The 13,460-nt window shown below is 48.8% G+C and overlaps 1 protein-coding gene across 1 annotated transcript; it reads left to right on the forward strand.

Moving 5' to 3' along the window:
* The first annotated feature begins 439 nt into the window (after positions 1 to 439).
* Positions 440 to 5,825, forward strand: LINGO4 (leucine rich repeat and Ig domain containing 4). Its single transcript, XM_017877637.1, has 2 exons — positions 440 to 838; positions 3,358 to 5,825. Exon 2 carries the CDS (start codon positions 3,371 to 3,373, stop codon positions 5,150 to 5,152), a length of 1,782 nt encoding a protein of 593 aa, XP_017733126.1. The 5' UTR covers positions 440 to 838; positions 3,358 to 3,370; the 3' UTR covers positions 5,153 to 5,825.
* Positions 5,826 to 13,460: the final 7,635 nt, after the last annotated feature.

Raw genomic sequence — 13,460 nt, forward strand, 5'->3', positions numbered from 1 at the left:
TGTGTGTGTCAGGGGGTAGAGGAGATCCTTAAATTAGATTACCTGCATGCCTGCTCTCCAGTCTCATTCCTGGGTCAAGACTCAGATTTCCAGCTCAGCAATCCATCAGCATTATACGGATCCAACCCACCCTCACCCCACCCATGCAGTTTCTCCCAGGTGGAGTAGTCCCTCAGTGAGGACTGTGAATGAATCCTCAGGAACCCCCACTATTGGAGCCTCAAACTGATCTCTGCGGGAGATGCTCTAGACTGAGAACTTCCCATAAATGATACCCACAGGGAACGTTTAGATTTAGAGGTTGTATAGAATTGCTCCACATCTGGGAGACCAAAAGACAATCCTCTGGAAGGTGGCTGGCCCGAGCTCCCCTGCGGGGGAATGAGGATGTCAGAGAGATCCTCTAGAGCCTGCTGCTCTTGCTATTGCATGACCCCTCCCTGGCACCAGAGCCTCCCTCCTGGCTCCTTCTCCTGTCACTCGCCAGCCTGTAGTGGTGCTTGCTGCAGCCCTCCCTGGTTGCTTTATTTATTTATTTTGCACCAACAGGGTTGCTGCAGACTCATTCTTGCCTGGTTTAAAAAGAGAGAGAGAGGGAAAAAAAAAAAAAAAAAAGGAGAAATGCTTTCTGGCTCTTTTCTCCACCTCAGTCTTGGCAGCAGCGGCCGCAGCAGCAACAGCAGCAGCAGCGGCGGCAGGCGGCAGCCGGGCAGCCAGGCAGCGGGGGTTGAGGCACACGGGGAAGGTGCAGGGGCCTGAGGTGCAGCTCGAATGGGACAGGGCCCCCAGCGCTGGACAGATGCAGTGCCAAACTTGATGCCACCTTCCAGCTTCTCCGGTAAGTGCCCGCACTCTCTGTCCCGAAGATGCAGCTGCCCTTTTCCATAACATTCTCAGGGACAGGCCAGACTAGTGTGCCCCTCAAGGCAAGAGGGTTTGGGCCCCCACCCTGCCAACAATTAATCCTGGCCCCATGGGACTTTGAGGGGGAAACTCAAATATCCCAAGTACCCCTGAGTGGAAGGGCTCCAAGGAGACCTCCCTTCCATCTCCCCAGTGCTCCCCTTCCTCTGGAAGGGTTTTTCTCCACAACCAGTGTGGATCTTCCAGAAATATTTCCCCTAGGAACCCTCTCCCCATACAGTTCCCATTCGTCAGTGAGGTATGCTTTAAAGAGGATACAGGATACCCAGGTTCAAAAGTGTCTCTGGACTGCCACATAAAGACAAGAAGAAAGCTCCCTACCCTTGAGGGAGTGATGCCCTCAAGAGTCATGCCTTGGTGATGTCCCCACCCTACTGAAGGGACAAAAAAGTGGTTCTGACATCTCTCTTCCTGCAAAGTGGCTGGAAGCCGGTCCTGCAGCCATGGAGGTTGGCAAGGGAAGTTTGTGATTAAATTAGCCACCTTAGAAATAAAATAGGTTGCTCCAGCTCCCTCAGCCCCTGGCCCAGCAGGCTTTGGGACTCAGGGGAAACTCACCGGAGCAGGAAGGAAGAAAGCTGGGTTACATGCTTCACTGCACTTTTGCTGAATGCAGAGCAGAGGATGGGCAGGAACTGCAGCAGTAGTGATGAAGAGCTAGCTGTCAGGTGGACTTCCCAGAACAAGCCCAGGGAGAACAAGGGAGGCTGAGCCATCTTTCCCAGGAGAGCTCCGGGCATGCCACAGAGACCTGTTAGGTCAGGATGGGGCAAGAGGAGTCTGCTCTGCAGTCTTTGCCCCACGTTATTCTTTCTCATCCCCAAGCCTCAGACCAGTTTTTGGCATCCCTCTGCTCTTTTGGCCTCTTTCTTTAGTTTTCCAACTAGGACAATCCTCTGAAGTGGCTGTAGGATAGCCACTAGAATGATCCTTCCAGGGGGTGGAGAGTGGGAAGGAAAGGGGAAGAAATGACCGTCTCTTAAACTGCCTCTCCTAAGTTCCACATGAGAAAAAATAGGGCATGTAGTAGAAAGCTGACCCTGTAGAGTTCAGAGAGCCTGAAGCCCTCAAGCCCAAAGGTGATCAGGATTGCTGCTCAGGAGAGACTCAGACACCCTGTCTCTGAGAGAGCATCCTTGGGATTTTGCTCCTATCTCTGTAGACATCCCTTGCCAATTCCAGTACTTCCCCTCCCTTGGGGTCCCTGTTGACATCGAACAGGGTGAGTCAGGGGCCCTCACCACCTAGAGGGCCCCTTCTCCTCTTTCACCTCAGCCATTGTAGTCACCATCTTCCTGAGAGTTCCCAGACCCTGGTACCCAGAAACCAACTATAAGTCTAAAGGTTCTACACGCTGCCTGTGCCCAGATATCTGCTGTGCCAACCGAGGGCTCCCTTCCTCCCCACCCTACAACGCTCTGTCAGATGCTGTCTCTCCTCACTTATCTATGCTCCCTGGTTCACAATCTGTCTCTTGGGAATTTCTCAGGCAGCTCAGGCCAAAAGGGACAAGAGCTCTCCCTCAGATCCACACACTGGACCAGAATCCAAACACCATTAAGGAGGGATATGAGGGAAGCCCAAGACTGAAGACCAAGCAACAGAACTCAAAACCTGGGCATCCTTTGGGTCTCTCACACACCCCAGCTTCATCTGTAGTGGAGAAGCAGTTGCCCTTGGGCTCTTGCAGGGGATTCCCAGCTTCCCAGTCAAGTGCCCCCTGCATCCTATGCCACAGCTAATGTACAGCTTGGCCGTTGTCCACACAGGCATTTTGGGGAGATTGGATCTTGCTAGTCCAGGGCTCAGGCCCTGGGCCAGGCTGGAGAAGGGCTCAGCATGGGGGTGGAGCTGAGGCCTGCATGTTTCCCAGCCTTGGGTGAGCTAGTCAATGTGAGGACCTCTCCAGTCAGGACAGGGAACTCTGGGCCAAGGACATGATCTCCCTGAGCCTTAGGCAAAGCTATGGGTACATAACATGAAAGAATAAGGGCGAGCAGAGAGCGACAGAGCAGAGCTTGGAGAGAGTAGATATCAGGGAGAAGGGACCTGAGATACTCCTGGATCTCACAGACATCGGGAAACCCCAACTAAGTCAGAAAGACTTAGTTACCTCCCTGCTGTTCCCTGCCCCATTCCCATAAGTCTTTCCCCCACAGAAATCAGGCTTGGCTAGGGTTCCATGAGCCAGTAAGCACTTGGCTGGTTATCCAGGGCTGGAAGAGGGAGGAAAGCAGAGATTCCCCAAAGAGAAGCTCCAGGAAGCCCCAGGGAGGTGGCACACAATAATTCTTCCTGGTTCTGTGCCCTACTTGTTGGCAATGCTGAGACAGATAGCTCAATTTCTCTCCCCTCTAAGAAGGGCCAGGAAGTCCAGGGTCACCATCATCTGAAGCCACTTTCCAAAAAGGGTCATGTCATCATCTGTTCCAGGACTGAAGAGGGAATGGATGCGGCCACAGCTCCAAAGCAAGCCTGGCCCCCATGGCCCCCACTCCTTTTCCTCCTCCTCTTACCTGGAGGGAGTGGTGGCAGCTGCCCTGCTGTGTGTGACTGCACCTCCCAGCCCCAGGCTGTGCTCTGTGGCCACAGGCAACTGGAGGCTGTACCTGGAGGACTCCCACTGGACACTGAGCTCCTGGACCTGAGCGGGAATCGCCTGTGGGGACTCCAGCGGGGAATGCTCTCCCGCCTGAGCCTGCTCCAGGAATTGGACCTCAGCTACAACCAGCTCTCCACCCTTGAGCCCGGGGCCTTCCATGGCCTACAAAGCCTACTCACCCTGAGGCTGCAGGGCAATCGGCTCAGAATCATGGGGCCTGGGGTCTTCTCAGGTCTCTCTGCCCTGACCCTGCTGGACCTCCGCCTCAACCAAATTGTCCTCTTCCTAGATGGAGCTTTTGGGGAGCTAGGCAGCCTCCAGAAGCTGGAGGTTGGGGATAACCACCTGGTATTTGTGGCTCCGGGCGCCTTTGCAGGGCTGGCCAAGCTGAGCACCCTCACCCTGGAGCGCTGCAACCTCAGCACAGTGCCTGGCCTAGCCCTCGCCCGTCTCCCAGCACTAGTGGCCCTAAGGCTTCGAGAACTGGATATTGGGAGGCTGCCAGCTGGGGCCCTGCGGGGGCTGGGGCAGCTCAAGGAACTGGAGATCCACCACTGGCCATCTCTGGAGGCTCTGGACCCTGGAAGCCTCATTGGGCTTAATCTCAGTAGCCTGGCCATCACCCGCTGCAATCTGAGCTCTGTGCCCTTCCAAGCACTACACCACCTGAGCTTTCTCAGGGTCCTGGATCTGTCTCAGAATCCCATCTCAGCCATCCCAGCCCGAAGGCTCAGCCCCCTGGTGCGGCTCCAGGAGCTACGCCTGTCAGGGGCATGCCTCACCTCCATTGCTGCCCATGCCTTCCATGGCTTGACTGCCTTCCACCTCCTGGATGTGGCAGATAACGCCCTTCAGACACTAGAGGAAACAGCCTTCCCTTCCCCAGACAAACTGGTCACCCTAAGGCTATCTGGCAACCCCCTAACCTGTGACTGCCGCCTCCTCTGGCTGCTCCGGCTCCGCCGCAGCCTGGACTTTGGCACTTCCCCCCCTGCCTGTGCTGGCCCCCAGCATGTCCAGGGGAAGAGCCTGAGGGAGTTTTCAGACATACTGCCTCCGGGGCACTTCACCTGCAAACCAGCCCTGATCCGCAAGTCGGGGCCTCGATGGGTCATTGCAGAGGAGGGCGGGCATGCAGTTTTCTCCTGCTCTGGAGATGGAGACCCAGCCCCCACCGTCTCCTGGATGAGGCCTCATGGGGCTTGGCTGGGCAGGGCTGGGAGAGTAAGGGTCCTAGAGGATGGGACACTGGAGATCCGCTCAGTGCAGCTACGGGACAGAGGGGCCTATGTCTGTGTGGTCAGCAATGTTGCTGGGAATGACTCCCTGAGGACCTGGCTGGAAGTCATCCAGGTGGAACCACCAAACGGCACACTTTCTGACCCCAACATCACCATGCCAGGGATCCCAGGGCCTTTTTTTCTGGATAGCAGAGGTGTGGCCATGGTGCTGGCAGTCGGCTTCCTCCCCTTCCTCACCTCAGTGACCCTCTGCTTTGGCCTGATTGCCCTTTGGAGCAAGGGCAAAGGTCGGGTCAAACATCACATGACCTTTGACTTTGTGGCACCTCGGCCCTCTGGGGATAGAAACTCTGGGGGTAACCGGGTCACTGCCAAGCTCTTCTGACCTTTCCTTCCCCAGTGGGGAACCCACCAAGTCTGCTTCAGATACCAAAGGGGAAGACAGAACCAAGGCTGCTTGAACCAGAACCTGGTCCTGAGCAGCACCACTCTCCCACACCTCCAGCCTGCATTGTGCCAGCAACTAGTGATGCCTCCTGCCAGAGAGTCTGCTTCCTGAGCTTTTCCAGTCTGACAATAGCATTGTCATTTCTTCTCTGAGGGTCCCAGGGAGCTGCAGATACAGACCCCGTCGTTAGTCCAGCCCTCCCTTCGTCCCCTCCACACACAAAACAGGAAACATAAAGCTCTAGTCAGCTAGTTTAACCACTCGGCTTTCTTCACACACGCCTATATCCTTTAATAACCAATTGCCAACCACAACTATAAGATTATTTCAGAGGTGGGGCTGGGAAGTGCCACTTGCTCCTTGGAGTCTCTGTTTGTCAACCTGGCAGAGTCCCTTTCTTTTCTGCTCCCCACCCCAACCCTATCCCTAGGTACAGGATTAAGAGCAAAGGACCCTCAAGCCACAGAGAAGAGGATGGGGACAGAGTGTGGGATGGGGAGGACAGACCACACACTGCACTGTGTTTGCATGAGCCTCCACCACCTTCTTCTGTCTGCCAGATCATTAAACCTGCTGTCAAAGGGCCACAACAGTAGCAGCCAAAGCTAAATGTCATATCTGGAGTTTTCTTTATTTCAGTCTATTTCCTACCCTCATTTCTGTTATATCTCCCCGCTCCTTCTCTCTCTGCTTGCCCATTGATCATGTGTCCCAATGGCCTTGCCTCCATCTGACCTGCCTGACAAACAGGGTAAGGAGTGCCCCTCCCACCTCCGCTCTCCTCACCCCCCTACACCCCCACCCCCATGCCTGGAGGGATCAGCACTCCTAGCCCTGGTTTCAGCCTCAATCCTTTCCTTTTCACTCCCCATCTCTGGAACTGGAGAAGGAGCGATCCTCCACCTTCCAGGGGATCCCTACATAGAAATTCCACCTGAGACACCCAGCTGCTGCCCCTCGTTCCCATTTCTCCATGGGAGCTCCCATCACTTTTGTGTCACAGATCCCTAGTGCCCTTGGGGAAAAGTCAGAACTCCAAGATAATGACTAACAAATGCAAGAATCCGCAGTTGTCAAAGGAGAGAGACCCAGGACACTGCAGAGACTAGGCTTGGAGGAACAGGGAGGAGGGCACAGCAGACCGTAGTGAGAACTGGAGGGAAGGGAGAGCAGCAGTAACTGCCTGCCTAGTTAATTTCCACCATCCTTCTGCAGCTTCCTCTGGTTCTGTGATTAGTGCAGCCCCAGTGGGAAGCTGTCTCCGGGTAGAGGTCACTGATTTACAGAGACCCCCAGATGGGGAGGTGGAGTGGGAGGTGAAACTGCTGAGTACCACTGACTGTGCTTCAAACAGAGGGCAAAGCAGAGCCCAAAAAGAAGTAGAGATGCTGGAAGCTCAAGCAAGGTACAGAGCAACAGCCTCAGCATGACTGGAAGGGAGGAGTGACAGGGAGAGGAGAGGAGTGGGAGGAGGGACTGAGAAGGGAAGAATCACGTGGCCCCAGGGAGCCTTTCTCCGCAGCAGCATCTGCCCAGCGTCCTTAGCTTCCTCCCACCCATCACTACACCAAACCAGATGCAAGCATTGTGAGCTTTCTAGTTGATTCCTGCCGCTGTTGTCCTTGCTCTGAGGAGACTCCACTCATTAGAAGATTCCCAGCTCAAACTGCCTGACAGGTGAGACACTCAGCACCACTGAGGAGGTGAAGCTGGACTTCACAGGCAGGCCACTCTTTAGTGGGGCAGAGATAGGAATATGGGAGTAGGACCAGAGGGGAATGTGAGAACCAGGCAGACAGGAGAGTGAGGCTGGAGAAACTGACCTGCTTGAGAAATGAGTTTCCCTGAGCCTGCAACCTCCCCACCCGCCATGCACACACAACTCAATTAGCATCCCAGCAACTTCCCCTTCTTTAGTGTATAATGTACCAGATAGATTTCCTGGGGCACAGCCCTCCCCCTCCTTTCCATAACCTTCCACGAGCAGCTTATTAGGTTGGGACTTGGGAGTCAGACGCTGAAGGTTCTAACTCTAGTTGCCCTCTCTGCAATGCGGAAGCAGCAATGCTGTTCAGAGAAATCTTCTCTGGGAAGCCCCTGACGCAGTGGGGAACAGATGACTGTCTGGCGCTGGGACATGCTGCTGCCCAAAGTCTCTGAAGTCTCAAAGACTCCAGAACAGAGCTACCCAACAGACACAGAATCTAAGTCACATATGCAATTTCAAGTTTTCTAGTAGCTACTACATTAAAAAATCAAAATGAAACAGATACATCTAATTTTAATACTTATTTTATTTAACACAATATACCCAAACTATTATCATTTCAATATATTATCAATACAAAAATCAATCATAAAATATTTAACATTTTTTCATATTAGGTCTTTAAAATCCATGTATTTTTTATACTTATAGTACATCTCAACATTGCAATTCAGTTACTAAATTTTCACCAGAAAAATCTATATTCAGATTTCATACAGGTCACTGTTGAGAAAGTAGATTCACACATCTAAGTTTTTTCAAATATAAAACATTTTCTGATAACTGAATCAAATATGTTTTAAATTTTAAATTAAAATTAAATAAATTTAAAATTCCATTCCTCAGCTGTACCACCTACCTTTACAAGCTTCAATAGCCACATGTGGCCAATGGCTACCATATTGGACAGCAAAGCTTCAGACATCACGACCTGGGGCATAGACTAAGGTCTCCTTGGTAGTGGTGGGTGGACAAAGTATCCCTCAAGAAACATTTAATCTCAAGGAAATGCCTATGGAGTTAGTCCCACCACAGCCCCTTTGTGTCCTTTCACAGCTTTTCCAGAATACTTTTGAGGGGTGAATCACATTCATGTAACAAGCTTACTATGATGAGTACTTCCACAGCTTGTCCAAGCGTTAGCACGCCAGTCCCTCATCTTACCTGTTGGGAAGACTGCCCTCAGCTCAGCTGTGACAGCACAGGCTGCTGTGTGTGTGCTGATGAGTATGCAAATGCAGCCAAGGACATGAGTGGGTGTTGTGTGCAGAAGTTTTGTGGACCATGTGCAGGGATGTGCCACACCATGGGGACAATCTAATGGAGGTTCTCAGGGTGGGACAGCAGTTCAAAGAGAAGAACATAACATTTATTGAGGGCCTATTCTATGTCAGTGGCTTTATATATATTTTCTTATTTAATCCTTACATCAACCCTATAAAGTAGGGAGGCATCTTAGCTGAGGAAACTAAAGGTCAAATAGAGTAAGTGCTCAAGTGCACAGAGCTAGTTAGTAAATAGTAACTAGCTATTTGAGCTCCTGGCTGTCTGACTGAAAACTCCCCCTTTCCACCACACTGCCATCCTCACTGCCATGCCCTCATGGCTCTCTCTCCCAGGCCCTTTCAGTTGCAGGACATGACCTGTAAGAAAGGGGAAATTTTCCAACCCATCCACTCTGAACTTTCAGGGGGGACTGTGCTTAGTTATTGGTCCTCACCTTCTTCATTAACTCGAATGCACCTGATTCAGGAGGTTGGGGTTTTTCTTTGTTTTTACTCTTTCCTCTCTCCGAATGTCCTTACAGCCTTTGCCTCAGGGACTGGTAGAAAGGAGCAGAAATTCCAGGGAGCAAATGGACTGCAGTGAAATGCCTGGCTTCCAGCAAAGGATTCTCTGAAATGGAGGCCTCAGATTTCCTAGTTCTTTTCTGGGTTCTAACCTCAACAACCTCTGAGGTTAGAGAGAGGTTGCACAGATTGGTGGAACAATCTGTGAGCTATTTCGGATTGGAGAATAATTTGACTCTGCCTACTTTCCGCCCACCCCTGCTTGACAGAACCTTTCTAAGGGTATTCCATCCTGCCCTCCTTCCACCTCTCTCTCTTCCATCTCAGATATGGTCTCACCTAAGCTGAGCGAGAACTCTGGACCCAAAGATACTGTGGCACCATCTCAGCACTCCACATTTCGGTCCCCGATACAACCTTTCTCTATTTCCGATTTCTATTTCCTGTGCTGTGCTGGATCCCTGATTCAGGAGATGATAGAGCTCAGCTAAGCAATGATCCTCAACTTTTTTGAGTCACAGACAGACCCCTCTGAGAATTCCTGATGTAAGCTATGAACAAAAATGTTTGTAAATTGTCCAGTTATTCTGAAGCTATCACAGACTCCACAGAATATAGATTAAGAAATTCTGCTATAAGATGCCACAGGTTGCAGGGGAAACTCTGAGGCCTCAGGCCACCTTTGCTCCCCAGGGTCCATTAGAGGCAAAGAGAAAAGGCTGAGAAGGACTACAGTTCAAAGTGGATGTTAGCACAGGTAAGAGCAGGTATGAGAATGAGCCCAGCAAGAAAACACACAAAAATGCTCCAGCATTCTCTCCACCCCTGTCCCCTTCTCCCACCAGCACCCATCTGAGGGAGACTTTGGGTGGAACTCTTGCCGTAAGAAGTCAGTACGGTGGTGATTCAGGCTGGAGAGCATCTGAAACCAGGGACTCCTGGGTCCTGTTCCTCCAAATTGCTTCATAAGGGGAATTAAGTAGGAAGATAGAGCTGGGTGGTGGTGGTCAGAGAGGCTGAGGAGAATTCTCTCCTAGGGCATCTGCCACAATTCAATCCGGTCTAAAGACTGAATAGTAGCACCAGCATAAGTGAGGACACTGAGGCTCATGCTCCCAGTCACTGCTTTCTGGTTAAGAGGCTTAAGTGGGGAGGAGGGGGGTGACTCCTACAATGGGCAACAGGAGAGATGAGTGCTGTTTTTCAGACTCAAATGGCTGAACGGCACTTGAATGGATCATTCGTATGTTGTACAGGGAGGGAACTCTGTGGGCAGCCAAGGCTCTGGAGCCAGGCTCCTTGTATTTGAGAGCCCCCCTCACTGCCCAGATCCCTAGCTAAGATCTACTTTCCTGCTTCGGTTTATTAAAGGGAACACCTGCTCACTGAACCCTCTGGGTAACCCAGACCTTATCTTAACTCACTCCACCTAATGCCTCCCACAGCCTGTTCAGAACACCATTCAGGGAAAGAGAATAGACTCTTAGGACTGGAGATGAGAATAAAGAAATTACAGTTCACTCAATCCCAGCATCTCACAATTCAATCTTTCAATCCTGATTTGGGATCTGAGAGGAGAAATGAGATGACAAATCCCAAATGTACAGTGACTTGAGGGTAAGTTTGGCATCAGCTCACTCAAAGTTATTTCTTCTGCTCTCCAACCTCCCTACCAAGCAAGTTAGAATTCAATCTTATTTTTAAATAAGATAAAATAAATTTTATTTAAAAATAAGATCACGGTGGCTCACACCTGTAATCCCAGCACTTTGGGATGCTGAGGCAGGTGTATCACCTGAGGTCAGGAGTTCAAAATCAGCCTGGGCAACATAGTGAGACACCATCTCTACTAAAAATACAAAAATTAGCCAGGTGTGGTGGTGTGCACCTATAATACCAGCTACTGGGGAGGCTGAGACAGGAAGATCACTTGAACCTGGGAGGCAGAGGTTGCAGTGAGCCAAGATCGTGCCACTGCACTCCAGCCTGGATGATAGAGTGAGACTCCATCTCAAAGAAAAAAAAAAAAATTCCAGAAAAAAGTGATGCCACCTGGTTTTTCACTGCTCTGATTAAGAAATTCCTCCTTTGAGGCTGAGCACACTGGCTCACTCCTGTAATTCCAGCACTTTGGGAGGCTAAGGCAGGCAGACGCCTTGAGCCCAGGAGCTGGAGACCACACTGGGCAACATGGTGAAATCCCATCTCTACTAAGACAAAAGTTAGCCGGGCGTGGTGGTGCATGTCTGTAGTCTCAGCTACTTGGGAGGCTGAGGCAGGAGGATCGCTTGAGCCTGGGAGGTGGAGGTTGCATGAGTAGAGACCATGCCATTGCCTCAAGCCTGGGCAACAGAGCAAGACTCTGTCTTAAAAAAGAAATAAATTCCTCTTGTGGTTTATCTATAAACTGTAACCCCCTTTTTGGACTTCATTTCCTGTTTTTTGCCCATCCCACCTTCACTGGAGCTAGAAGATGGACCCATAAAGTAGGCATGTATTTTTATATAAACACTGGACACATTCTTCCTTGGATTTGAACTACCATTTTGTCCTTTTAAAGTAAAATAGCTATGGCAATCAAGGCACTCAAATACCTAGGAATAATTTTAACAAGAAATATGTAAATTCTACATAATGAAAACTAAAATTCTACTGATGGGGCACCAATGACTTAAATGTATAGGAAGACTCTATATCATACATTCTCCTTTATATAATCTAAAAATATGTGATTCTAGTCAAAATAACAATAACAGAATAGAAAAGTAAATTATGGTTCAATATAGCCCCACAATATTATACTACACAGTAGTCAAAATGAAGGGACTAAAACTATACACGGGATGACTGAATCTCACAGAAATAATTTGAATAAAGGAAGCCAGACACAAAAGAGTAGATACTCTGATTCTCTTTACATAAAAAGCAAGAACAGGCAAAATTAGTTTATGATATCAGGAGTCAGAAGAGTGGTTGTCCTTGAGAAGAGCAGTGACTGCAAGGGAACACACAAGTGGCTTCTGGGGCACTAGTAATGTTCTGTTTCTTGATCTGCTGCTGGTTACACAAATGTATTCCATTTGTGAAAATTCATCAAGATATATACTTGTCATTTGTGCATTTTTCTGCATGTATATCGTAAATTAATTTTTTAAATTGTGATAAAAAAACAATGTACACAATTTAAAAAATTTTTAAATGATCAATGGAACGAAATGAAAAAAATCCAGAAATAGACCCAAATACATATGGCAATGTGGTATTATAAAGGTAGCATTCAAAAACAATGGAGAAAACATGGGTTATTCAATAAGAAGGATTTGGAAAAAACAGAACAAAGTTGGATCTCTATCTCACACCTTTACACCAAAATGAATTCCAGGTGAATCAAATATTTACATATACAAAGACACTATCAAAGTACTTTTCAAAAAACATAGGAGCTTTAAAAATAATCTTAAGTAGTGGGAGACTTTTCTAAAAATTATATGAAACACGAAGTTGGCCAAGCGCAGTGGCTCACGCCTGTAATCCCAACACTTTGGGAGGCCAAGGCAGGTGGATCACTTGAGGTCAGGAGTTTGAGACCAGTCTGGCCAACATGGCAAAACTCTGAGTCTGCTAAAAATATAAAAATTACCCAGGTGTGGTGGTACACGCCTGTAATCCCAGCTACTCAGGAGGCTGAAGCACAAGAATCTCTTGAACCTGGGAAGCGGAGGTTACAGTAGGCTGAGATCACGCCACTGTACTCTGGCCTGGGTAACAGAATGAGACTCTGTCTCAAAAAAAAGAAAGAAAGAAATGCAGAAATTATCAAATAAAATACTGATAAATTCAATTACATAAAAATTTTTAAATTTTGCAAAGAATAATCATAAACAGGCTGAGGGCAGGGGCTCAGGCCTGTAATCCTAGCACTTTGGGAGGCTGAGGCAGGCTGATCACCTGAAGTCAGGAGTTGGAAACCAGCCTCAAAATATACAATATACATAGAACAAACTGGGAAAACGGAAAATACTTGTTCTATGTATAAACAATATACATAGAACAAACTGGGAAAAGGGACTTTTTTTTTTTGAGAGCAAGTCTCACTCTGTCACCCAGCTTGGAGTGCAGTGGCAATCTGGGCTCACTGCAACTGCCACCTCCCCAGTTCAAGCGATTTTCCTGCCTCAGCCTCCCAAGTAGCTGGGATTGCAGGCGCTTGCCACCACAACAGGCTAAGTTTTGTATTTTTAGTAAAGACCTGGTTTCACCATGTTGGCCAGCTGGTCTCGAACTCCTGACCTCAAGTCATCAGCCTGCCTCAGCCTCCCAAAGTGCTGGGATTACAGGCGTGCGCCACCGCACCTGGCCGGGAAAATACTTTTAACTTATATACAAACAGCAAATATTAAGAAATGACCCTATAACCAATAAAAATATGAACAGAATATAAAAACAGAATTTACAAAAAAATTGCCATGTAACTATATTAAAAGATGCTCAACTTTACTTATAAGAGCAATGAAATTTTATCTTGCAATGAGATAGCATTTACACGATCAGATTGTCAAAAATCAAGAAGTTTAACAGCACCAGTGTGCTATCAAACAGGTTCTTTTCATACATTGCTGATGGGAGACAAAATTGGTAAAATTTCCAGGGAAGGCAATTTGGTAATACTAACTAAAATCATTTTCAA

Source organism: Rhinopithecus bieti, unplaced genomic scaffold (assembly GCF_001698545.2).
Source record: "Rhinopithecus bieti isolate Rb0 unplaced genomic scaffold, ASM169854v2 scaffold_10548, whole genome shotgun sequence".
Classification (NCBI taxonomy): domain Eukaryota; kingdom Metazoa; phylum Chordata; class Mammalia; order Primates; family Cercopithecidae; genus Rhinopithecus; species Rhinopithecus bieti.

What these genes read in the sequence shown, in the direction of transcription:
- LINGO4 (XM_017877637.1), top strand. Translation starts at nt 3,371, where the DNA reads ATGGATGCGGCCACAGCTCCAAAGCAAGCCTGGCCCCCATGGCCCCCA.